A 26037-nucleotide genomic window follows, 5' to 3' on the forward strand; every position below is an offset into this window, starting at 1 on the left:
GCAACCAATTTAGTCTACCTTAGTCAGAGAAAAGCTCAGGCTTTAAAGCTTTCACCTGTACCCCTGATGGTTATTTTTAAACCCCTTCAGAGTTGAAAGATTGGTTCACTGGCTCACTGTGCCCCCTAGAGGAAACTGAAACTCATTTTCTGCTCCTTTTCTACCAGGTGGACAACTGCATTAAATGCAGTATTGAATGTATGGCTATAGCTGAGATACCAAAGACTGCTTTTCATAGTTTTCAGAGAACTGTTAGTTTGAACTGGCATGGCTTTTGCTGAAGGTGTTTACATTAGTACTTAGCTTATCAATAGTGGTACAGGAATATCGCTACAGTAAAGGGACTGTGCAGCTGTGAGGTTAATCTATCCCTGTTCTGAGGGTATTAGTGTCTTCATCTGGTACATAACAATAGAAACAAAGAAGAAACATTTTAAGTACCTGGATTCTTCAGGTAACTTCTGTATATTAAAAAAGGTTCTACAGTTAACTCCAGAAGCTGTAATTTAAGGAGGGGAGAAACTGCCTCATTTTTAAGAGAACATAGGGCTAACTTTTCATGTTTCCAGGTTGTGAATTAAGGTAATTTTCACCCTGGAGTACAGATTAAAGGTAGTTAAGTGCATAACCTTGCTGCACAAAAGATTTTATTTTTTTTTTAAATGGATGCCTGTATATTTGCTTCATTTGGCTTCACTGTTTTAATTTATTGTTTTGGTTTGTCTCTCAAATTCACTTGGCAGGTTTAATCTGGTCAGCAATAATGCATTGAGAAATTACTTCATTTACAGGATACTTATTGAAAAGGCTTTCATTGTATTCTTGTTGTTTTTGTTAGGGTTTGTAACATAAGTTTCTTAAGATATATAATCACTTTAGAAGAGTACTTATCCCATAAAAAATATAAGTTCAAGTGTTTGCTCATGTCTATTCCACATTAAGGGTGTGTGCTCGCCACGTGTACCGGTGCCAGAAATTCTTCCTTCAGTGGTATCCGTAGGGGGGTGGTTCTGGCGCCCTCTGGAGTGGTGCCTGCATGGCGCAGTATAAGGGATGCTGCCGGCTCCCCCCACCCTCAGTTCCTTTTTGCCACCGGTGACAGTGCACAGAACGTTCGCTTCTCTTACTAGCGTTGCTTAGGCTTTGTTCGCACAAACTAGAATTCTTGTAAAATTAGTGTACATAGTTAGTAATAGTTTTCTTAGTCTTGTCAGGAACTTAGCCAGGGGATGGGGGTATGCCCTGGTCCCCAGGCTTTAAGCTCTGCAATCACTGCAGACAGCCCATGCCCTTGAGCATTCTGAATAGTAGGTGCCTTGGTGAAGGGCACATAAGTGGAAAATGTTGAATCTGCAAATCCTTTAAACCTAGGACCAGGAAAGTGTGGGATCAGACTCAAAGTGCTTCTGATGGAGTCTGGCACACTCCAATCTCAGAACAAAGGTCCAACTCAACACCCAGCACCACGTCATCGGTGCGTAGTGCCTCGCCAGCACCATCCACGAGCCGGCACCAATCGATGGCCCCGGCCACGAGGTTGAAGAAGGGCGATAGGGGACAGTGCCCTACTTCCCACAAGGGGAAGGACAGGGCTGGGAGCGAGCCAAGAGCCGCGTTGGGCAGCTCATCTGCCCCATCAGGAAGTTGGCCTTCAGCTCACGTCGAGCAATACAGCCAACCCCATTCCTTGCCTGGAAGACCAGACACAGAGGTGGGCCTTCATCAGCTTCAGATGCTGTCGATGCCTGAAGTGCTCCAGGCTGGGCAGGAGATCCTGATGATCCTGGTGCCGCCCACACTGGCCCTGGCAGTGCCCGGACCTCAGGGTAAGCCCGCCTTGGGACCTTTCCAGCCGCCCTCACCTCAGTGGTACTGCTCCCCATCATGGGGGACATCCTGCCACCGTTCACTCCCTCACATTCTTCAGTGCAGTCCATCTTGGACTACTTACTGCAACTCATGACCTAGAGTCTGGTGCATTCTTCTATTAGAATGCACCTTGCAGCCATCTCCGCATTCCACCAGCCAATCCAAGGACAGAGTCTTTTCTCACGACATGACTGTCAGGTTCCTGAGGGGCCTCGAGATGCTTTACCTGCAGGGCTGGGCCCCTGTCCCTCAGTGGGAACCTCAATCTGGTCCTCTCCAGGCTCACTTGCCCGCCTTTTGAGCCGCTGGGCTCTTGCTCCCTTTTGTATTTGTCCTGGAAAGTCACTTTCCTGGTGGTGGTGACATTGACGAGAGTAGTCTCAGCGATTTAAGGCCTTACACAGTGTTTTATAAGGACAAGGTCCAGCTGTGGCCCCACCCAGCCTTCCTTCCACATGAGCGAGGACATGTTCCTGCCTGTGTTCTGTCCCAAGCTGCACAAGACTGCTGAGGAGAGGCATCTGCACACACTGGACATCTGGAGGGTCTTGGCTTTTTACTTGGAGCATACCAAGCCTTTCCGTACATCAACCCAGCTCCACACGTTTACGTCTTATTATGCCATCACTCAGCAAGCCAGAGACAACACTGGGTTCAGCAGAGCAGTATTACAATCTAAACAGCTGTGAACTCCTATCCACCACCACAGGAACTGCTTGGAGTCGCCTAATGTGGAATGGACATGAGCAAGTACTTGAAGAAAAGACAGTTTCCTGTCCGTAATTGGTGTTCCCCAAGATGTTGCTCATGTCCATTCCGTGACCCGCCCTCCTTCCCCATTGTCAGAGTTTCCGGCAAGAAGGAACTGAGGGTCGAGGGAGCCAGCAGCACTCCTTATACCATACTATGTGGGTGCCAGAGCCACTCCCCTACGGATATTGCCGAGGGAAAAACTTCAGGCACTGGTGCATGTGGCAAGCACAACACACCTAATGTGGAATGGACATGAGCAACACATCTCAGAGAACACCAGTTACAGAAAAGTAACTGGCAGCGTGGGTGGAGGCTATGCTATTGTATTTCAGTAAAAGACCACCTATTAAATCTGCTGCCACCCTTGAGATACTATACACTTGATATCTGAAATCCCTAATCCTAACACCAGTGGGTTAATATAGCTGATCAGCTATATTTTACTAAAGACTCGTTTCAGCTCAAGTTCTTAATTCGCTTGGCAAATGGCCTCTGCTGGACAATCCCAAGCCAGGGAGATTTTATAGGCTGTTAATGTTTGTCCAATCAGAAAGCTGTACAGTGTGGTGGAAAGAATGGTACTGTACAGTGTGGTGGAAAGTCTGCTGTTACATTATGCTGCACGGTAATCTGTCTTGGTCCTTTTTTGGCTGGTGTGATTAAATAACAGTGTTCTTGTATGTCTGTTAGAGTTAAAAGGTAGATTAGCTCTCTGAATCCAGCACATGCTAAGATATAGCACATCAAAACAACTGATGACCCTGCTGTCGCTTAAAATTCCAAACAATGTCTCTAAGCTGAAATGAAACAAAGCATAACATCGTATCTGCATCTGGAGAAAGTGTTTCTGTGGGTTTGGATATAAATTGGGCATTTAGGTTGCGAAGACATTTAAGTTGCTAAGTAATAGGGCACCTACTTGTGGTGGTAATAGAATATTGTGCTGTAAAATCTTTAAATGCAAATGCTTTTCTTGTACATGCTGTGTTGCAGTGAATTGTATGTGTAGTGCACCTTTGTCCTGCTTCAGTAGGATTCTGATCAATAAAATTGTAACTTGGGTGGGGGATAATAACCAGAAACATTTGTAGTAGGGGAGGGATAAGGAAAGCAACCTGATGAAATGCTGGTCATTGAATACTTGTACAGGCTGAAGAGTTTCAGGCCTTTTGGCATTCAAAGGCCTTTTGGCAGTGAGCAAATGGGATGGGTTTGGATTTAACCTGGGATATAGGCCCTTTCACCTCTAGGTCATTGGTTTACTTGCAGTGTTGGTCACCAGTGACTGAAAGTCATTGCCATCTGCCTTGTGAATAAATTTGCTGACTCGCCCTCTCATTAGGAACCATGTTATCTCCATTGTACAAACTACCACCATGTTCGGCACATCTTTTGGCAGCCTCAACAGAGGCACCAATGATTTAAGGCAGGGGGTTCCCAAACTCTTTTTGCTCGTACAACCCCATTTTAATGAAGTATTTCCTGCTGGGACCCCAGACTGCATTGAGGATACAATTTTGAAGAACAAAATAGCATCCTCTGCCCAACATGACCTTGCACACACCATACATGTGAGGTTGTGCTGCAGGAAAGATACCAATTAACTCTACAAAATGGCGTCCTCCACACATTGTGACCTCTTACATAATGGTGCATGCAAGGTCATGCCATGTCAAGCAAAATGGCATATGCCACAATGCTAGAGATCACGTGACCCCCATCTGCTGATGGTGGTATGATCTGCATTTGTGATTGCGACCCAGTTTGATAACCACTGATTTAAGGCCTGTTTGTGTACTCGTTATGGATATTTCACAAGTAATCGTGATTGTTGTCTTATGCTTACAATCTTCAGATGGAAATTGGAATCTGAGTGTGAACTCTGGTCTTGCATTGGATACGTAACACTTTCTTCACACCTGAGGCATTCAGGGTTACTTTTTTAAAGTGTTACTGACAGGTTAACATTCTTTGCTCTGGGGAGAAGTTCAATGGCCTTGCTTTCTTTTGATTTACAGTGATCTAAAGAGAGAAAAGAGAGTCCCCTCGCCTGATATTATAGTGTTATCAGACAATGAACCTTCGAGCCCTAGAATGAATGGTTTAACAAAAATAGCATTAAGAGAGACCAACACAGAGGCACTCATGGTGAGTCCACATTTTTTGATAAACTCTAGGCTATGTTACTTAGAAATATTGAAACAGTCACTAGTTATTCTGAGTTGAAGTTGAGACTACAGGATGTAAGATTCAGCAGCTGTGTTCACCTTTTTCATATACAGCTTCATGCAGTTTGAGCTCCTGGGGCTGAGGCTGTATTAAGGGCTGAAGTCAGTCTCTGTGTTTGGTTTCTACTCCTAATATCCTCTCTTGCCCTGCCCCCATACTTTTTCAGAGAAATATATGAAAACTTGTTAGCCACCCATTCAGTATTTAAAATAGCACAGTATTCCCACTTCAGAAGTAGAAACATTTTGTTTAAAGCAAAATGAGCTGTTAATTTTACCAGTTTAGTAAAGGATGAATTTTAAAGCCTGCTTTTGGTTTGAGCTCTTTCTCAGCACTTAGTTTATGTCTATACATTCCAGGTGAATGCTGTTAGTCCCAACTGAGTTATTCTGCTGCAGGTTGTTGTTACTTGTACTTTATCTTCTTTTTGTCCTTTCTACCTCACTCCCAAATATCTTAACTGGCCTTACAGAAGAGCAGCCCAGAGGAGCGCGAGAGAATGATTAAACAGCTAAAAGAAGAGTTACGATTAGAAGAAGCAAAACTTGTTTTATTGAAAAAGCTTCGGCAGAGTCAAATACAGAAAGAGACCACTACTCAGAAGGTATTGATTTCCCCACAGACGTTTAACAACTGGTGGTTTTGGTTTCTAAACACTGCCAGCATGGTGGTTGCCATAATTTTGTGGTACCCTGTATAACTCTCAAATCAAAATGTACTGTAACACTAAAGAATATCTCTAATTGAAAAAGCCATTTACTCTAAACATTACGTGAATTTCCTTGTTTCTCAAAACAACCCAGTCCAACAGTAAAAATATAAATGCCTTTTGAGAATGCACTTTAAAAGTTCGTTCTGGTTCCAGTGGTATTCCCCATTTTAAATACAAAAGTTATCTCTTTGGAATCTTTGTATTAACCTTTTCAAAGGTGGTACCCTTTCCACTGACTTTGAATATGCATTTGTAGTGTAAGAGCTTTGCATTATATCCCTTCTTAAAATTATATACAATAGTTTTCCAGAACTTTGCTGTTGAATATATTGGCTCTTCCAAAGTATGTCATGTCCTCTTCATCTTCATGTTTTTGCTGTTTTTAGTTTTCCTGTTAAAACGCTGTAAAACTGTCCATCATTAATCAGTTTTATGCTTTTTAGTTTGAAGACACTGACAGTTTACGATTGTGTGAATATTGCGCAGTTAAAATCATTAAAAAACAAAGAATCTGAATTCTTAATAGAATATTTTCCAGCATTAATACCGCTAACATACTTTTGAAAGGCATTAACATCTAAGAGTCACGAACACGCAGAACCAGTAGCCAAGTGCTGTATCCCGTACGCTGCTTTAGATGTTACTGATAAACCCAGGCAAGGGAAACTCAAAATTCTGAATTCTAGTCTTGGCTGATGAATAGTTGAAAGTCATTTCCTGTTTAACTTTACTTTAAAATGTGTGAGACTTTGTGGATCTTAACAGTTTTTGTACATATTTATATTAAAAGCATTTCAGTTCACATTAGAGGTGGGTAAGGAGAAATATTTTATTTCCCTCACTTTCTGTGAAATTTTCTTTTGGAGTACTTTGTTTTTAAACTCAGGTTTTTGTTTACTGAAATCAATTAGATGTGTTGGGTACATGCATTACATAATCTGCTACTGAACACTGAAGTGAACTTTTGGATATTGAATTGACTAAGAATGGAACAACACATTTTAGAATGCGTTCTTAATATCCCGATTCGTTTTCGGGTAACAGTCCTTAATTAATGAAGTTTGCCCGTGCTTTGGGGACTGAACTAGGTTGTATATTGAGACCTATTTAATTTTTAAATAGCTCATTTTAAAATGTATTGTAAATTACTAAACTGTTGCTTTATATAATTGCTTTTAAAGCCTTCATGAAGGTATATAATTTATATAAAACTGAGAATGAATGAATCTCTTATCTATACTTGAATACTAATTTGTGGATTTAAACATGCCCGTTAGACAGTGTGAGAGAGAGAGAATCACTATATTGCAATAATCTCTCATTGAGTTATAAGGAGGAAAATATTTTTATTTTCCTTAATTGCTGCAATTCTGCTCAAACCTCTCATGGGTCTGTCTTTCTGGTTTTTCTCTTGTAGCCTCCTGGTTCCTCTGGGAGTGCTGTGGCCACCCCTCCCCCATTGGTGCGGGGAACACAGAATGTTCCTGCTGGGAAGCCATCCCTTCAGGTTAGCATGGGGGCCTCATATGTTGCCAGGTTTGGGGCATGCAGAAGGGATGAAGGTGCATAATAGGAGGGATAATCTTTAATATAGATCTAGCAAAGTTGCTCCATATATTGCTGGGTGGAGAAGTAGTAATATGTTGATGACATCTCTCCCACTTCTAATTTCAATAAGCATTCCAGCAAAGTTGTACAGTGGCAGATAATGAATTTTCAACTTTTCACATAATGAACAGTTTTAGCACAAAAAGCATCCTGCAAGTTTTATTTAATAGGACTGGATGTCTACAGTCTGCTTAGTTGTCACAAAAACAGTTTGGTTCCAAGTGAAATTTTTTATATTGATTAAACCAGTGCTCACCCCCATGAATTCAGTTACAATAAGCTCTTAAGACTGGGAGTGGGGGAGAAAACCCCATATAATCTTTCTTCCAGTGGTGATTTTTAGTCAAATTCCAATTGCACTTTCCTGACTGATACATAAGAGGTACTGAAAAGGCCTTTGGCCAAAGAGCACCCTGCTTAATTTTGCTGTGAAACTATCCTACCATCATAAGCAAGTTTCAGGGCACTAGAATAAAATGATAAACTCAAAGGTTGACAGATTCTTTATCTCTACTGCGCAGAGAGACTGCTGCCCTCACTAAAGACAGCACTTTAAGAGGAACTTGCACCACAAATGAAATTTTCAAGTAACACAGAGTGGAATTTTTTTCAGTAGTAGAAGGCATATAGTCTAGTGGTCAGAGCAGGGGAAATGGGAGTCAGGACTCCTGGGTTCTGTTGCTGTTCTGTCTCTTACTTGCTATACAAGTTTTTTGGGCAAGTTACTTTACCTCTCTGTATCTGTAACTGTACAATTGCAGTAATTCCTGAATCTTGTGAAGTTTGTTTAATATTTGTAAAGCATTTCTGAAATTCTTGAATGAAAAGCACAATATAAGTGAACATTGGCTTCCCCTATGCCCTTCACAGTATGAAGTTGTTACACTCACTATAAATAGTAAAAGGGAAAGCTAGCTCCAGTGCTCTTGTGAGAACCTTAACTCATGAACAGTGGCCAGTTTTTGGCTTCTCTAAGTGACGATACCCAGATGTATAAAGCTGCATTTCATATAGTAAAAGAAGTTATCCACCCTAGAATGGATACCCGATTAGAATTGAAATCTTTGTTTTTCTCACTGAAGCAGTTTTGAACAATGAGCTCTGTGCCCTTACATTCAGTGTAAGATCTGAGACTCACCTTTAGATTCCCTCAATACCAATACCAAGAATAGCTCAGCAGATAGAGTAAGGCAAGTAAAGAGGAGAGGGAGGAAGTAGAAAGAAAAGAAAAATCTCTTTGGGAATTCACAAGGAAGGCGTGGCAGTGCAGTCTTTGAAAATGACATAAGCATACAAACAGTCAAATACAACTGTGAGAAACTAAATATAAACATCTATATAGATAAACATGTTCTGTTTTCTAAAAATAAATGTAAAAGTAAATGCTCCCCTGTTTTGTAGACCTCTTCACGTATATCAGGCACTGTTATCCCCCCTCCATTGGTCCGTGGAGGGCAACAAGCATCTTCAAAACTGGGATCTCAGCAGAATACGCAGATAGTAATGCCACCTCTTGTCAGAGGAGCCCAGGTAAGAGTTGGTTTGGTTGTAGATCTCCCTCACCGCATCAAGTGTGTTCTTTCCGCTCCCCACAGGGCTTAGGGGATTGTCTCACTAATTCTTTCCACTTTTACATTTCAACTTCAAGGCTCTGAGTCATGATCACCATTCCCCTTACCCAAGAGGGTTGGATGAGGTTCTCGTAGGACCCTCTCCTTAATAGACTGGATGCATTACTGTTGAGCGATCTGTGCTGACTAAATGCACTGTCTCACTCCTAAGACTTATGATGAGGACTAACCCAGGTCTCATATGGTAATGCAGAGCACTACCATTGGGCCAGCTTTACCCACCAGAACAATGCAGAAGACTTAATCCTACTGTGGTTTTGGTTCTTAAAAACATTTTTCTCCTTACTTTTCCTGTTTTATCAATTTCACCTCTGATGTATGTTTTAATCTCCTCCTCTCAATGCCTTCATTGTCAAATTGACTACTGGGCTGCTAGGATGAGGTAGCAAACTGGAGAACTGAAAATGCTGTGAAGGTGCCTTGTTCTTAAGTCCATTTGTCTTCTATGAGGGGAAAGTAGTGGTTGCACCAAAGAAGCAAGGTGAGGCAGGGGGAGAACTACCTCCAGTGGATCTTACTGAATATACTGTGATCACTGTGTGATGCAGGGAAATATTTATCTAGCTCAGTGGAGATTTTATTTTGCAGTGGTGGGACGACTTTTTTTAACAAACCATGTGTGCCTGCTGGATGGCTAATGTTAAAGAAGGTATGCACATGGGATTTAGTTTCCTTTCAGTCCTGATTAATATGCAAAAAACTTGTTCAGTCTAAAGTAGAATTGCTGCACTAATAATCTTAAAGTTAAACAGACTATTAGGAGCTATACATGTTGGAAAGGAACTGTTAACTTCAGACCATTGTGTTTATCAAGGCAAAAATGGTTAGATTTTTGGCTTAAGTTTTGAAGTCAAGCATCTTTTCTAATGTTGCATTCTATGTTGCTTCTCTTGGAATGCATTTACAGTCAAAATGAAGCTGCAGATTTTGACAATGATGTTAATGTTGTTGCATGTTTTTTGTTTTGTTTGTTTTTTGTTCCTGGATTTGCATCATTTCCATCACATCATTTCATCCTACTCCACCTCCCACCCACTGTTCTCCACCTTCTCTAACACTCTCCATCCCATCCTTCATGGAACCATTGCATCAGCCCATCTCTGTTTCTCCCCAGCAAATCCACAACATCCGACAGCACTCCAGCACGGGGCCACCTCCGCTGCTTCTGGCACCACGGGCATCCGTCCCCAGTGTACAGATTCAGGGACAGAGAATTATACAACAGGGTTTAATCCGCATTGCCAATGTTCCCAATACCAGCCTGCTTGTCAATATACCACAGGTGAGATCCAAAAGATACAGAACACTATTCACTTCTGTCCTTTTGAGACTGATTACAGTTACTGATTTGTCCAGTTGCTACATCTCATTACTCTTGTTTGCAGTCTTCTCTCTCAACTGATGTAACTGGTTATTTCTGTTACTACTCCGCTCTTTGTTCTTTGCTTGCAGGCAGTTCTTTATCTTTATTCAGCGTTTGCAAAAGCTCTAGATAATATATGCACATACGAGGGAAAAGAACAGTCCATATTAATTTGTTCATACCCAATACAAATCTCTTAAGTTTAATTTAAAATGCATTTAACTTTTGACACTGTATGTTTTAATTGACTTTTTTGTATTGTCTGTGAGAAGACAGAGGAAATATGTAACGTCCGGGGTATGACAAAACAAGACTTGGAAGGAATGTAAACATTGTGGACAAATTTTGGGCCTCAGCTACTATACTGGGCATGTTTTAGTTGGAAATGTTCCCCAGAATCCGTTTCCTCCTACCCCCTTCTCTCTTCTAAGGAAGCATTTTCTCACATAAATAAAATAACCACTATTTAAGCAGAACCCAGAATGCACAGTGCATTTCTGTTAGTGAACCAGTGAAGGAGACAAAAGCAAACTGACTTATTCATAATTTATGCAGGGAAAAGTCAGTGTTTGTCAAATCAAAAAGGACAAAATGTTAAGGAGAAGTACTGTAAATGGCCTTTTCAAGTTTCTAAGAATGCATTACAAAAAATGGTGAATGAGCAAAGTTAAGAATTCTGGAAAAAATATTAGATAGAGAGACTAGATGCCTGGTAATGGAATGCCTAGCATTGCGCCTCTAGGTGACCCATTTATATCAAGGGCACAAGTCATACCCTGCTGTCTATTCTGTGGGCTATATGAAATTGGTATTTTGAGAGATGGCTTAGTCCAGTTCCAAATAGGTTTTGTAATGTGGACACTTGTCTACTATCACAATTGATACTAGTTGGCCTCCTTGTTGGTTATCTCGGAGAGGACAAGATTAGAATGGGCTATAGGGATTAAACTATCAAGGCAGTTGTATTCTGATTAGTAACCATGCTTGAACTTTCTTTAAGGCCTCACCTACTTCAATAAAAGGTACAACCGTGACATCGGCTCAGGCTAATGCTGCTACTACTACCAGTGTTGCTTCTATAGTGAATTCCAACGAGTCCCCAGCCAGCCGGCAAGCTGCTGCCAAACTTGCACTGCGCAAGCAGCTGGAGAAGACGCTACTGGAGATCCCACCTCCTAAACCACCTGCACCAGAGATGAATTTCCTGCCAAGTGCAGCCAACAACGAATTTATTTATCTGGTTGGTTTGGAGGAAGTAGTGCAGAACTTGCTAGAAACTCAAGGTAAGCTAGTACTAGATACTGGAGGCTTATTTATTGAGAGCTTTAAAATATGCTAGACTCATTAATACAAGTAAATTCATTTCATGTACTGTGACTTCTCTCACCACCCTCACCTGTTTTAGAAGCAGCATGAGGTTAAGAGTTGAGAGCATGCAACTTAGTCTTAGTTTGGTCACTGATACGATGTGGATTTCTCCAAATTGCTTAAGCTCTTCCTTAATTTCTTCATCTTAAAAATGGAAATAATACATACCTTTCTCAAATAGGTGGTGTTTTTGCACAGCAGTTTTAAATGCAAAGTGCAGCAGACGTACTCAATTTATTTCTTTACTCTTGGTTTATGCAGTGGAGGATGCCTCCTTAGCCTCTGGCAAAAGGTGAGGCGCTGGCCCTTCCTTATCACGTAAGAAGAGTTGGAGTAGCAATGCCTTTTAATCACGGCTGTATCAGAAGAACTATTTTGGGTTTTCTCACAGTAGTTAGGTAAACTGAGAACAAAAATTTAATACTGGTTTCAGTAATATCTCTGTGGCTTTCAAATTTACGTTCTCTAACTCGGGGATTTCTAGAAGCCTACCACCATCCTGGATTCTTGGGTGCTGGATACTGATTGTAAGAACTTTTCTCTAGAACAGCAGTTCTCAAACTGTGGTTCAGGACCCCAAAATGGGTCATGACACCATTTTAATGGGGTCACCAGGGCTGGCTTAGACTTGCTGGGTCCTAGGGTGGAAGCTGAAGCCTGAGCCCCACCGCCTGGGGCCAAAGCTGAAGCCCAAGGGGTTCAGCCCTGGACAGTGGGGGCTTAGGTTACAGGCCCCCTACCTGGGGCTGAAGCCCTTAGGCAACAGTGGGGCTTTGGTACCCCCACCCCACCCCCAGGGTCATGTAGTAATTTTTGTTGTCAGAAGGGAGTTGTGGTGCAAAGAACCCCTGCTCTAGAAAGCTTCCTTGCCCTTATCTTCAATTCTCTTTGGCTTTCTACCCCAATAAAATTCTCTGAGGAGGATCAGTTTCAGAATAATAATCTCTGGTATGGACATTACCTGGAAATCTCAGCGGGTTTCTATCCCAACTTGTTCCTAAAAGCAAAGAGGATTTGCATTTCCAAATTAAACGAATTTGTGTAATTGAAAAAGCTTTAATTTGCTTGCTGGATATGAGGGAAGTTGTCCTCCATGTTCAAAGTGACCTAGATCTGATCATTTTGTTTTGCAATGGAGCTCTAAGTATGAGGACTGTACTTCAGACTTGGCTAGACAACAAAGGTTGCTACCCAGGTAACCTCTGAAGTTATAATCTTGAAAACCCATAGATCTGCCTGTTTCTTTGGAAGGCTTTTTTTATTCAACCACTTATTCAGTTTCACATTGGGTCATTGACTCTGGCAGTGCCCGCATAGTAAAGTGAAAACCACCCCAAGAACAAACTCACAGCTCCAGTTAGCGGTGGACACTCCCCCACCCCCCATGCTGCCTCACCAGTTTGTTATAAATTTGACCTGCAGGCAACCATCTCTTAAAACACAATAAGAAGGTGGTGCACTTTCCATTGGCTGTTAAGTCGTTGGCCTCAGAGTCTGCCAGTAACGCTGCAATTTATGGCGATTAATTTCATAGGGGGGCAGAGAGGTGACTTGAACACTAGTGACTTCTAGAACTGTGCTTAAAAATGACTCCCTTCACATTGATCTGATTTCAATTGGCTGCTTTGTGCCAGAGCGAGGTCAGTTTCCTCGAGGTGAAAAAACCCGTATCTCTAGTCTAATCCAGAGCCATCAATCAAATCCACCCCCAAAATACAGCTGGCTTTCCTTGGGAACTGTGACCCTCTTACTGTTCTCTCCTCCGAGCACGTTAGTCATGCTAGTCACAAGTGGGTTATCAGTATGTGAGTAGGAGGGCTCAGCTTCTGCAAGGTTCTTTTCCCTAAAGATCCATTGCCATGGTTCAGAAAAGTTTTAAAATACCCCCCCCCCCTTTTTTTTTTTTTTAAATCCGTATTTGGTTATAAAATAGCTTTCACCCTTACTAATAATCTTGTGTCTCTTATCTGATCCATTCACTGATGTCACAACCTATCTTCCTCCTGGGAATCATTATTTTGCTGTTAATGCTAGCTTGTGGTGACTTGGGCAGGGTGATGAGACGTAAGGAAGTTCTTATGTAGATACACACACTGGTAACCAAGAGAGATGGGAGAAGACATGCAGAAAACAAATGTTTAAAGAGGCTTTGCTAATGCTAGCGTTTTAAAGAGTGAGGCAGGGAGAATACCTTTTATAAGGCATTTACTTTGTATTATGAGAGTTTATACAGGTCATCATAGCTAACTTATGCATACAGTAAACCCTATTTAGTTAACTTTAGGTTAACTAAATATTGGTCATTTGATAGCAGTGCTTCCCATCTAAACCCTGTGTTTTTATGAAGACTTCAGATGTCTGAAACCCTTCAGAAAATTGAAGTTGTACTATTTGGGCTTTAAGAATCCTCCTACAAGTGTGTATATATGTTAAAAATGGTCATGATTTTTTTCCAGCCCATGTATAATCTTTCATGATGCTCATGTGAAGTTATTGTCAGATGTTTATGTGGTTTAGTCAGTTGTTTGGATATTTAAAATTTTTCTCAATAACTGTAAGTAGATGGTTTTCATGCCATAGACGTGACAGGTCCTCATCTAGAATAGGTTAGACCTATTGCAACAAAAGATGACAATAATGGGGAGGGTAGGACCAAGATCATGATTTATATACACATTTTGGTAATTAGACTTTAAGAAAAAATGCTCTACTAATATATTGGTGGGCAAGGTCTAGAATGAAGACTGGAGTGTCCCTCAGTTTAAATAATAAGAAAAATGTCTCACCAACCTAACAAAACTGTCAAGATGTGCAAAATAACCATGTGAATTATAAATGTAGTTCTTATCTATCTTTAACCTTTTCTCTCACCTTTTCATTTTTAATTATCGTTACTTATTTTGTCATGTCAAAAGTTAGACGTTAGTTTCCTTGCAACAAGGACTCTGTTGCCTTTCAAGTGTCTAGTATACTTCGGGGCAGTTTTTTAAAATAGCCATTTTTTTGCTTTCACTTGAGCGGTAGGAAAGGAGGGAAGGGACAAAGTGAGGAACATTTATTTCACAGATAATGGAAACCAGAAGCATAATGCCATTGTCGCTGATCAGTCGTGATACTTTTAGAGGTCTGAATACAAGGGTAAGGGATGAATTACATGCCAATATTTTCTTGCAAAATCCTCTGATCTAGTTTTTGTGAGGAGAGGACTTTATTTACCTCCCAGGGCTCTGGGATGGTGTGTGGTCCGCTGTGTATCCTTTAGGTAGTCTGCTTGAGTAAGTAAGCGCTTGTTGCCAAGATTCAGACTTGCTTGATGCACAGCTAAAAATTGGTTAACATCCTCATTAAGAGCAGTAAATGAAACTGTGTGTGTAAGGATAAAATAGGAACATAAACTGACACATGCTTAGAGCAATGGGAGCTTGAGAACAAAGGCAGAAACCATTTTTAGACCCTGTAGTGGTGAGCTAACCTGGTTGTATTTCACAGGTAAAGTTTCAGTCGCAGCCTCATCTCAGGAGCCCTATATGTGTGCTCAATGTAAGACTGACTTCACTTGCCGCTGGAGGGAAGAGAAGAACGGAACCATTATGTGTGAAACCTGTATGACATCGAATCAGAAAAAGGCCCTCAAGGCTGAGCACACTAATCGACTGAAGGCTGCTTTTGTGAAAGCATTGCAGCAAGAGCAGGAGATTGAGCAGCGGATACTGCAACAGACTGCTTCTCCTGTACAGACCAAGTCAGAACCTATAGTCCAGCATCACTCACTCAAGCAGGTAGGAATCCTTCAGTACTAAATTAGCCATCGCAGATAATCAAACAAGGTGTCTGCAGCTTGTGCTCCTGCCATATGTTTTAAAAGATCACACTTGTGTGTGTGTGATGCAAAATAGGCGCATGAAAGTTGATACAAGAAGAGTTTGTTGTGTAAGCTCTGAAGTGTATTTTTGAATTAAGTTTTTGGCTGTCCTGTTGTTAATCCAGCGTGCTATGGTAAGAGGATCCTACAGTTGAGATGTGAGCTCTGCTCCTGAAGTAGCAGAGAACAAACACTTAATTCTGCAGAGGTATCATGGGGAGAGACTTGCACTGTTTCAAAAACCTTCTCTGGCAGATTGAGGAGGAACACTGATGAATCTGAAGAGTCACATCCAGCTGTCATAAAGAAATAAGGACATGATCCTGCATATTTAAAGGGGAAGGGTGCCCACAGGACTCTAGGGATGGAGAGAAGGTTTTTATTTAGCTCTAGTTTGTTAAAACCACATTCTGGTAGCCCCCAAATAGCATGTGTCCTTGACTGTAACACCAGTGGGAGGGCCCAGGGACAGAGGTCATAGAGCCATTTCTGTAATGCTTGGAAGAGTTCCAGTTGTAAATATTGACTGAAATGTTAAAGAACTCTTGATTGTTTAGGTAGGAGGTTGGGTATCAACAGGACATTTAAAAATGCAAATTTTAGTTTAAATATTTCAAAGACTGCTCTTCTCACCTGGTTTCAACTGAACTACTCCCACGTAAACTCCAGAATCCCACGCTAAGGGGCACACTTGGGACAGAATTCTTCTAAAACCACAGTCGAGTTCTCTGACATCGCATAGCTTGATACAGATCAGATACATTCCAGTGACCCTGTGCAGATTTGTAACAGTAGCAATTAATGGAAGAATAAAAGAGCAGCAAAACTATTACAGGCAAAAACTTGTATAAAATAATAAACTGTTGACTAGCTCAGTTATGGCTGATGGTTTTAAGTAGTAATTACATAAATATCACCGGTAAAATGAATCCATTTGTTACTCTCAGGGTGCTATTTTGGAAGGGGAGGTGGCAAGAGGAGCAGAATAACTCTGCTCTATGTGACACTGTAGAGCTCCAAACAGAATTAGATAAATTCATGGAGGACAGGTCCATCAATGGCTCTGGGTGACCCTAAACTTCTGAGTGCCAGAATCTGGGACTGGATGATGGGATGAATCACTTGATAATTGTTCATTCCCACTGAAGTACCTGGCACTGATCCACTGGAAGATAGGATACAGAGCATAGATGGACTATTGATCTTACCTAGTATGGCCATTCTTGTGTCCTTGCACAGTATGTAGCATATAAATGTCTTTAATTTTGGGTTTGTACAGATCGAGAAAATTCTGCTTCAGTGCTAGTACATCAGTGTAGTTACATTTCTAAAAATTTCCCTAATTTAGATAATTACATATTTGATAGGAAACACTTAGAAGCATAGCATAGAGAAGTGTGAGCAAGGAACTCCTGATGCTTTGAGCTGTAAGATCTTTGTTATTGTGTAACCTGTGTCCATGCCAGAGGCTTGGGTTCAAATAGCAACTCAGATCATAAACGAAAATGAGCCACTTGGTTGTCTTCTACTCCCAGTCCCCACTTGTCCACGTCACAAAACCACTATGGAATTGGGAACGCTGCCAAAGAAGTCCAGAACTGGAGTAGCAAGGGATTGATGGTGTAGGTCAGACTTGCCGTCTGGTGGTGTGTCTGAGAGAGGAAATGTGCACAGTACTTGCCGCCTTTGCTGTTTCCACTCAGTACGACTACCTCAGTATGATGTGCACTTCACTTTTAAAAAGGTAAAAATAAGCTCTGTTGTTGACATGTAGAAAAGGTAGATTTTATTTTGATTTAGGGCAGATACAAAGTTTGTGGCCAGTACCAGGTGTGGTAGAAGGAAGAAGAGAAATCCAGTAAAGAATTGTCATGGCTATTGTACTGAACATTTTGCAAGACATAAATTTTGCATTCCTGTGCCCTTCTAATTAATTCTCTTGCACTAGACTTCTAGCCAGCTGTCTCGAGGTCCCCCAGGAAGCACCCGAGGAGTCTTGCATACATTTAGTCAGTCACCCAAGTTGCAGAATGCATCAGCTGCAGCAGCACTTGGTAGTAGGCCAGGTAAGCATGCTGAGAGACCTGTCAGCAAGAGCAATGCTACTACCTGGAAGAAGACCCCCATCACTACAGGTAGACTTTTTTTCTCTGTGTTCTTTTCTTTGTAGTTTAGTTGCACTTTGTTGGCCAACAACCTTAATTCTCTTATGCTTTGACACCTCCCTGCATAAAGGACAGTGGCCTGTTGCTCCATTACCTCACGCCTGGTACAGTTGTTTACACCTGTCCAAAGTGGCTGTAAAGTCCTACTCTAGGGGAATGGTTGTGTTTTACCCTAAGGTGTAAATGATTTTACAAGGTGCAGGGCAATGAACGGCAGGTCCTGGGTGTGCAGTTAATACTATCTGTTAACATCAACAATAATCTTGACATAAACATCATCTGCTTCTACTGAAACTGGGAAATAACAGATCTTTTGCGGTCGGAAAAGCTATAACACAAACTTATCAATGTGCCTCACAGCATCTTTAACTATTAAACTAGCATTTTAACCTTTCAGGTTAAAGGGTTGGAGGCTCTCACTTCTGTTAAGTCTTGTGGTCTCTTCCTTTAAGCGATATTTGGAATCCCCAGGAAGGAGATGCTGCTGCAGCAGCTAGCGCTCTGCTGGCTTTGTTTTTTCTGCCCAATATTGAAAGATTTTTATGCCATTTAATTTAGAGTTGAGATAATATTTGATTTATGTGGTCAACTCAGATAGCTTAATGACAAGACTTTTTTAAAGAATCTGGGAAGTTTTGTTGCCACTTGTGCAGGTGGTTGTAGAGACTTTCTCTCCCCCCCCCCCCCCCCGGGTCATGTGTGTTAATATTTTGAGAGCATCCATCTCCATAGTATCTGGGTGCCATTTACTGAGCTGTATATTTTCCACTGTTCTTGTCTCAAGCTAAGCATACTGTGACACTCGCTTCTATCTCTTTTTGTGTTCTGTCAGCTGGGGCTCTAGCTTTTGTCAACCCTAGTTTAGCTGTGCACAAGACTTCTTCAGCAGTAGACCGTCAACGTGAATATCTCCTGGATATGATTCCCCCACGATCCATCCCTCAATCTGCAACATGGAAATAATGCGGTGGAATGCCCAAGAGGAAGACTCACCTGTTTCTGCCATTCTTTTTTATACCACAATACAGTGGAATCTGCTTTAAACCCAGCTGGATTTGCCCAAGCTTCATAGGAAGCAAGACGACTGCTCCTCATCCCATTGGGTGCTGCTGTCCTTGCTATGAGAAAATGACACCAAGAGTGAAAACAGACTCGAGCTCACTTGGCTACCAAATTCTTGTGATTGGCTGATGGTGAAGGCTGTCAGGAAGGGGGAGAAATTCTTATTTTGTGGCTTTGTGTATTTAGGTGTTTGGGGTGTTTTGTGGTCACCAGCACAAAAGGAGGACTGAAAGGACTATCTGCCTTTGGGTTCTTTACTTTGAGCTAGCTAGTCACCAAGCATACAGTGTTCACTGGCAATCAAGGATGCACTTCTTTGTAAGAAAAGCAGAATATGAACCCAGTGATTGCAGATACATTTAGCAGGTTGAATTCATGTTTGCTTCTCCTCTTTCCCCCACCCCAGGAAGGCAATCTACAATTTATTATAATGAGCTAATGATAAATAAGCGCAAACTCAAATTCTAGTTGGGCATGATTTCTAATGGACTGGTTGCTGCCCCAACAGTCCCAGCAGGTGGGAGGCAGTGTAGGCCTTTCACTTTCATTGGATTCTGTTGCATAGACTTTATGGACACTTGATGGTCTAAACCCTGAAGTTCTGGACAATAAACAGTAACCTGTTCAGTCTCTCTAATCTAGCACAGAGCAATCGGCCCTTGCAAAAGTTCCCAGAGACTTTAAAAAAAAAAGTGAAACTTTTCTTCTTTTGTGAAGTTTTATTCAAAAACTAGGAGCTCCAGAAGCTGTGTAATCGGGGAGGGGAGGGAGCAGAAGGATGAAAGGTAGGAGTCAGGCAACAGGTTCCTTCCTGTCTTATCAATGAGAAGCAATCCTTCCTCGTCCATGCTTTAGTTGTGTGATGACTGTACATGTTGGGCATGCTTCAGGCAGTACTGCCGAACCCTGATCCCTAGAATTCCATTCTTCCGTTCGCCCCTCGATCGCATCACTCCAGTATTTCAGTTTTGGTAGAGCTTTAGGTAACCCTGATTTAAAGACCGGATTCTGTGTGATTTTAATATATTTTGGGATTACACGGACACATTTAGAATCATTGGGTTTGGTTTTTTCACTTGATATTGGTTACAAGTGGCAGAAATACATATCTTGCTACTTGTATTGCATATTGGTACTAGAACTGGTGCTGATATGAATTCTTTTCAAAATTATAAATATATATATATAAATAAATAAATAGAGGAAGGGGGAGTTACTATCCAGTTTCTACTTTGAATCTGGTATTTGTTTTCTTAGCAGCTTCAGTTAGATCCGTAATTTAAAACAGTTACTGTGTAGGGCATCCCTCTTCAGATCCACCTATCACATTATGATAAGCTCTCTTTAACCCTTCTTCTGTTGTGTGAATATCAATAGTTAGTGACATTTTTTAAACACCCAGTAGTGTAGCTGAGCTAGTTTTGCAAAATGGTATTTTTTGCTGTATAAAGCCCTAGAATTTGTTTGACTCTTTTTGTTCTGAATGTATTAAGAACTAGGTGGGGATGAGATGGGTTGTGGGTGGTGGGGTTTTTTTGGTTTAATTTTCATTCCACGGTTGGGGTTTTTGTTTTGATGGGGCAGGAAGAAAGAAAGAGAGAGTGCATATTATTTTGCACAGTATGAAAGTATTTCAGTTCCTTGAATTTTTTTTTGTTCCTGACAAATACCTGTTTTACACTCTCTTGAGTACAGCTGTCCATTTCTATTTAATGACCTGGGCCAAAGTGCATTTCTGAGTTTAAATCTCACTTCTCAAATTACAATCTTGTGCCCACAAATGGCTTTTTGGAAACCTAGGGTCTGAACAGCTTCTAAGGTCAAAGTGTGCCCTTGCTGATGCCAGGCAGCTCGAGCTTCATCCGGTGCTGCAGAAGGGGGATGGAAGAAGGGGAAGAAGCAATAACGTCAGAACTGTTTTGGGAAGTGTCAGTATTGGTATAGCCGCATTTAAAACTTGAGTTTCAGTTGAAAGGATCATGAGAACTATTTTAAAGCCCAGAAGATTAAGTAAAAATCAAAGCCTGCACATGTTGCATCTTGTAGACTTCCCTCCCTCCCCCGCAACCCCCTCCCCCCCCCCCGGCCATATTGTATCAGTGTAATTTTGGACTTTCTCTTTCCACTTAAAACAATAAAAGTAATATACCAAGGCCAAATTATTTTAGGGGCACAGTGTAAAAGATGGATCAAAACCTCATTTTGCAGATATTATGGAGCGTGGATCTAAAAACAGTTTTGACATTTGTATCTGTTCTTGGGATGTTGCAGGTAATTTAAAAATAATTATTGCATATGCTGTTTCTGAAAAGTTTGGCTAAAAATGCAGCAAGAAAAGATTCAAGTGGTGTACATAGATGCCAGATCGGCATATTCAGTCCATATGTTCAGAGGTGTATGTTCAGTTGACTGTGTGCTATACCTGGCCAGTTAAAACTCCATACACAATCTTGAGAAGAACTATTAAAAGATTTGCAACAAATCTTTTCAAATTACTTCCATTTCTCCTCCTTACCTGCCCCTTCCAGCCCCCCCAACATACATAACAAAAAACACATCTATTGTAAACCTATAGTATTGTGACTTAAGTGGTTTGATTTGTGGAGGAGGGGAGTTTTAGGCATGTTGTAAGAACAAAATCTTTAGTTTATTTTTACTACTGTCATGTTTGGAATTCCTGCCACCAGAAGGGCTATTCCTTTCTCCTACAGATCTGCCCCATCTAATGCAGTCTGGTGACTCATTCATCCGGGCCTGGAAAGAGGTATCCCACACCCCAGTCCTCTAAGTGAGGCATCATTGGACCGAAAGCTCCCTCTCCGAGCAAGAGATGATGTACAATTTGACAGTACAACATGCACATTGATCTCCTGTAGCTGGTACATATTGCAACATGCCCCATGTTCCGTTCCCCCCCACTCTGCACTGCTTTGCTGCACATTGCCGCATGAGCTGGTTTGACATTGCTCAAATGCTGCTTGCTTCCCCCCCTCTCCTGGGGAGAGGGTTAGAGCAGCCTTGGTTCTTGCAAGCCATATAACCTTTTTCTTTGAGACGTTGCAACTACGAGTTTTTATAATAAATAATAATGAAAATGACTAACTATTGTACTTTAGATTTTAGCAACTTGTGAAATAAACCCCTGACTTTCATTTGAACCAGTGTTGAAATTTGGGAGCTGTGTGGTTTTTTAATTTTATTTTTTTATAACCTAATTTATTATCTGTTTGTTTGGGCGTTGAACAGATTACCGTTTTTGCCCAGAAACGTGAAAAGTGGCCTGGCTGAACCTTTTATTTTTATAGGTTAGAAGATTTTGACAGCTTTCCAGTTCATGTAAAGTTTGACTTGCTAATTTTTTTGTATTTTAGGGATTTGGGTAAATGGCATTCCAGCTGTAATACTGAGGAGGATTCTTTTTGGTTAATCTTAAATTCTGGATAGCATTGTTTTGTGTTCTATAGATATTTTGATCATTGTTTTAGGAACCAGTCAGTTACCTCTTAATTATCAAGTTTAGTTACCAAATTTTGCTTACTAAAAGAAACAAGGATTTACCAAAGTACAGCTAAGAAAATGAAAATGGGGGACTTGTTTCAGAGCACAGTAGAAGGGGGAAGGCTTATACAGTGGTCGAATCAGAAACCCTATTTGGCTCATATGTCACTTTCTCCTTTTGTAAGGGGGGGACACAGTTGTCATTTTTTTTAGAAAATATATAAATATATATATCTATATATAATGCAAAAAGACCTCAAGGAACTGCAGTAGTGTTTGTCTGCTCAAGGCAGAGTTACGCTGTATATTGCATTTAGCGAAATAACTGGCATTGTGCTTTTTTTAAAAAAAATTTATAATCATTTAACAAAAAACTGTAACAGAGTAACGTTACGCAAGCGCAGGGTATGGTTTTTTTTGTCACTTGTATTTATTGTGACTCTAAATCTTTGATAATAAAACAAAAATTTAAAAAAAATGTTCCCACTAAAGCCTGATAGTCAATTTCAATGGAAGAAGAACCTGAAATCAATAACTGTATATTGTATTGTGAGGGATTTTTAGTATTTGAATGACAATAAACAAATGGACAAACTGCTTTGCTTTGCTTTTTTTAAGCTTGGTATATTCAAGGCATGTTTTAAATTCTTTAGAGACCTGTTTCCCCAGAGATGTGCTTGTTGCACACCACCCTGATCAAAGTCCATGGGAGCTGCATGTATACATTTTGAGAGCAGACTTGGGGCTTAAATGCTTTGGAGCTGTCTAGTTCAAGATGTTTCACTGCAGGTCTGGCGTGGCAGTTCTGCCAGTGTCCTGCACTCCTCTGAGAGTTCTAAAGGAAGTTCATATTACTGGCTTTTTTTTTTAACTACATGCAGAACAAGGCAGGCTTTCAAAATCTTTAGGTGCACAATTGTTATGGATGCACCTAGGAAGGACCTCTACATTAGAACAGGGAGGTTGGGTTTTTTCCCTAACCTCAAAAGTACTTTTTCTGAACGGGGGTGGGGGGAGTAAAATCCACACAGACTTCATGACATGAAACACACAGCACACTAACAACCACGGTTGATAAAAATCAGACTTTTTTTATCTGATTTTTTTAATTTAAATCAGATTTTTTGATAGTTTTTTCCCCCCCCCCCCTCAAAAAACATTTTACCTAAAGATAGCTACATTATAGCTCAAAAGCGATCTCATCATGGAATAGGGCTTATAAATTCTACTTCTATAGTATCAGACAATATTTTCATATAATGTTTAAGAAAAATTTTGTAAATGAGTTCCAATAGTTAATGGATTAGAGACCCAATTTTATGGGGTTCCACAGGCTTCTATATAGATTTAGGTTAATCTTTCTATCTACCCAATGGGTAGATACCATCAGAAATGCTTAATTTTGCAGTTCTCAAACTGTGGATTTCTGTCTGCAGAGGTAACACACTTATTAACAGCAAAAATGTTTTTAAGTAAATAATATCTAGAGGTGAGACATAATAGACCTCAACTCTATTGTCCCTCTGCAGATTTGTGTACACAGTCAATCCCTTACCTCTCTAAAAGTGCGAAGTTTCAAAAAGTTCAATGAATAGAAGATTGCTGGGGACGAAATAGATCTGGACAAGGAGATGTCTGGAGATAAATGTGAGAAGGGGAGGGGATATATCCTTTTGTTAAAATTATTATGTTTTCTGTTGAAGAAAAAAATCCCGAATACTTAACATTTGTTGTTTTTAGTTAGATAAAACAATTTAAATGTGTGTCTGGTGGTGATCTCCTCCTAGTACAGCAGGGCAAGAAAATCCTCCAAATATTAATGATTAAGCTGTTGAATTGGAGATAGTTCACCTCCCAATGACTTCCTAAATATCTGCTTCAATTACCTTTGGTAAATGAAATAATCAAACAATCCTTCATTTTCTGATAGAGCTGTAAAACTAATCAGAAAAGTTTTCAAAATCTGTTTAAAAATGTGTAGTGTACCTTCTAAAAATGAAACCTACATCTATCTTTGAGTTGTGAAGAATGTGTATTAAGGTGATAACAACTAACAAGAATCGATTTTAATCATGGTTTTCTACATAAAACTGCATCCTTCCTGACTAGTGATTTAAATCAAATCCACCCTGCAGTTCTATAAGTAAAACGCATCTCTAGTCAATGCTACGTATCACTTACTTTTGGATGCCTATACATGTTTTCCCCCACCTTCCTCTCAGTGCCTCATCTGTTAAATTTTGATGAGACCAAACTGTGCTAATGCCATAGACAGGTGGGCTGGATAGCATTACAGCAGGACTCCTAAAATTCCTACTTCAACTGTCCTGTCTTCCACTAATTCCCCTTGCTAATGGCTCCATCCATTCCCTTGCCCTTTAGGCTTCTAGATAGCTCTGACTTGTTCCTCAAGTGAGACAATAACCTTGTATGAGTTCATTACTTCCCTCTTTCACTACTTGGAATAGTTTAAATGTTGTATTCACGTTAGAAATTACAGCCTACTATTTCTTAGCATCAAAACTTTTCCAATTATGTGCTGTTTGTTTAAACACTTCAAAAAAAATCCCAAACCATAGATCCAAAAAATAGGAAAAAGTAAAGTGGGAAAATCCCAATTTCCTGGGGGTGGGGGGAACTTTTTTACAAGCTTGAATGAGAACTTTAACTATGGATTTTTGACCTGACTCTTCATTCTGGCTGAGCTCAGTTCAGCCAGAAAGTGGAGTTGTGAACAGTAGGGAAATGACTGTCATTTTCATACTGCCCAAATTCTGGAGACAGCAGGGAGCGTGAGACATCAGAAGAACCAGAGGTCTGCTCAGAAGAACCAGAATACAGGGTGCTCCAGCCACATCCACTGCTTCCCCCGGTCTGCTCCTACACTCAGGGGGCTGTGAGGGGCATGGCACAGGGCAGATCGGTCAGCCCTATGTCGGGTATCCTCTTTTATGCCATTGGTATTCCCAAGAGGTCAGTCCCACTGCTGCTCAGTTCTCATCCACTGCAGCAAAGCACAGAATGGTGATGGGGGGGGGGAGGCGTGGCGGATGTTCTGTTGCATTTTATTTGGAGAAAGTCCTGCTTTGAAAGACGGGAATAAGCCATTCAGTTCCTGCTTTAGAATCAAAGCTGTAATTTAAACCAAAAAAACCCCAACTTCTGTGAAACTATTTCAGGTCCATTCAGGTTTTTGACTGAGCTAGAGGTCAAGTCTCTAAACACAATTCGGATACGCTCCTGAAGTGGCCTTGTCTCCTTGCTCATAGGTGAATTCACTTCTTTATTCCATGGGTCTTTCCCTGTCCCTTCTTGCAGCCCAGAGCAGCTAGTGGAAGCCATTTCCTTGAGACTGACATCAGCTGCCTCTTGATCTGGAAAAGATACAAGCTGGAATGTGAATCACTTCACTGCACATATAATCCTCTGAAAGAGCTGGGTTATGCTATGCAGCAATCTTATTTACAGGGACAGCGCAATCCATTAGGCAACCTAGGCAGTCGCCTAGCACACTAACATTTGGGGGGCAGCGATCGCAGCAGCTGGATCTTCAGCTGCCCCAGTTGTCGGTGGCATTTTGGGGACAGGACCTTCCGCTGCCTCTGTCACGGGTGGGACCTTCCGCTGCCTAGGGTGACAAAAAAGCTGGCAGCGCTCCTGCCCATTTGATGGGGAATAGAGGACCTAAATGGATCCTCTGAAAACCATCCAGCAGATCTACTCAGTGGCTTTTCCTACCTGGATCTCTGCTACTAAACACCTGTAATTGTGTCTCACCCGACAAGTCTCAGATTTACCGTGTGTCAAGCCTTTCTCATGAGTCTTGCCTCGGACATGCAGTGACTTACAAAGGGAAAATTAATCTGGATACATCCAGAGTAATATCAAAGCTCTTCATGAAGGCTGATGTAGACTAG

General features: G+C 41.0%; 1 protein-coding gene across 11 annotated transcripts in view; it reads left to right on the plus strand.

Annotated features, from left to right (window-relative positions):
* GATAD2A (GATA zinc finger domain containing 2A) overlaps positions 1-22718 on the plus strand; it is an 89242-nt gene extending 66524 nt beyond the window's left edge. For 5 of the 11 annotated variants that reach the window (XM_030540211.1, XM_030540214.1, XM_030540213.1 and 2 more), the window contains 9 exons: positions 4641-4770; positions 5315-5455; positions 6981-7070; positions 8573-8701; positions 9896-10084; positions 11166-11448; positions 15023-15312; positions 17344-17530; positions 18393-22718. In XM_030540211.1, coding sequence (XP_030396071.1) covers positions 4641-4770; positions 5315-5455; positions 6981-7070; positions 8573-8701; positions 9896-10084; positions 11166-11448; positions 15023-15312; positions 17344-17530; positions 18393-18523 — 1570 coding nt within the window. In that variant the 3' untranslated portion in view covers positions 18524-22718. The remainder of the gene's footprint in view (positions 1-4640; positions 4771-5314; positions 5456-6980; positions 7071-8572; positions 8702-9895; positions 10085-11165; positions 11449-15022; positions 15313-17343; positions 17531-18392) is intronic. The other 6 variants (XM_030540206.1, XM_030540205.1, XM_030540207.1 and 3 more) reach the window with 6 other exon arrangements.
* Positions 22719-26037: the final 3319 nt, after the last annotated feature.

This window comes from Gopherus evgoodei, chromosome 22 (genome assembly GCF_007399415.2).
Source record: "Gopherus evgoodei ecotype Sinaloan lineage chromosome 22, rGopEvg1_v1.p, whole genome shotgun sequence".
NCBI classification, from domain to species: domain Eukaryota; kingdom Metazoa; phylum Chordata; order Testudines; family Testudinidae; genus Gopherus; species Gopherus evgoodei.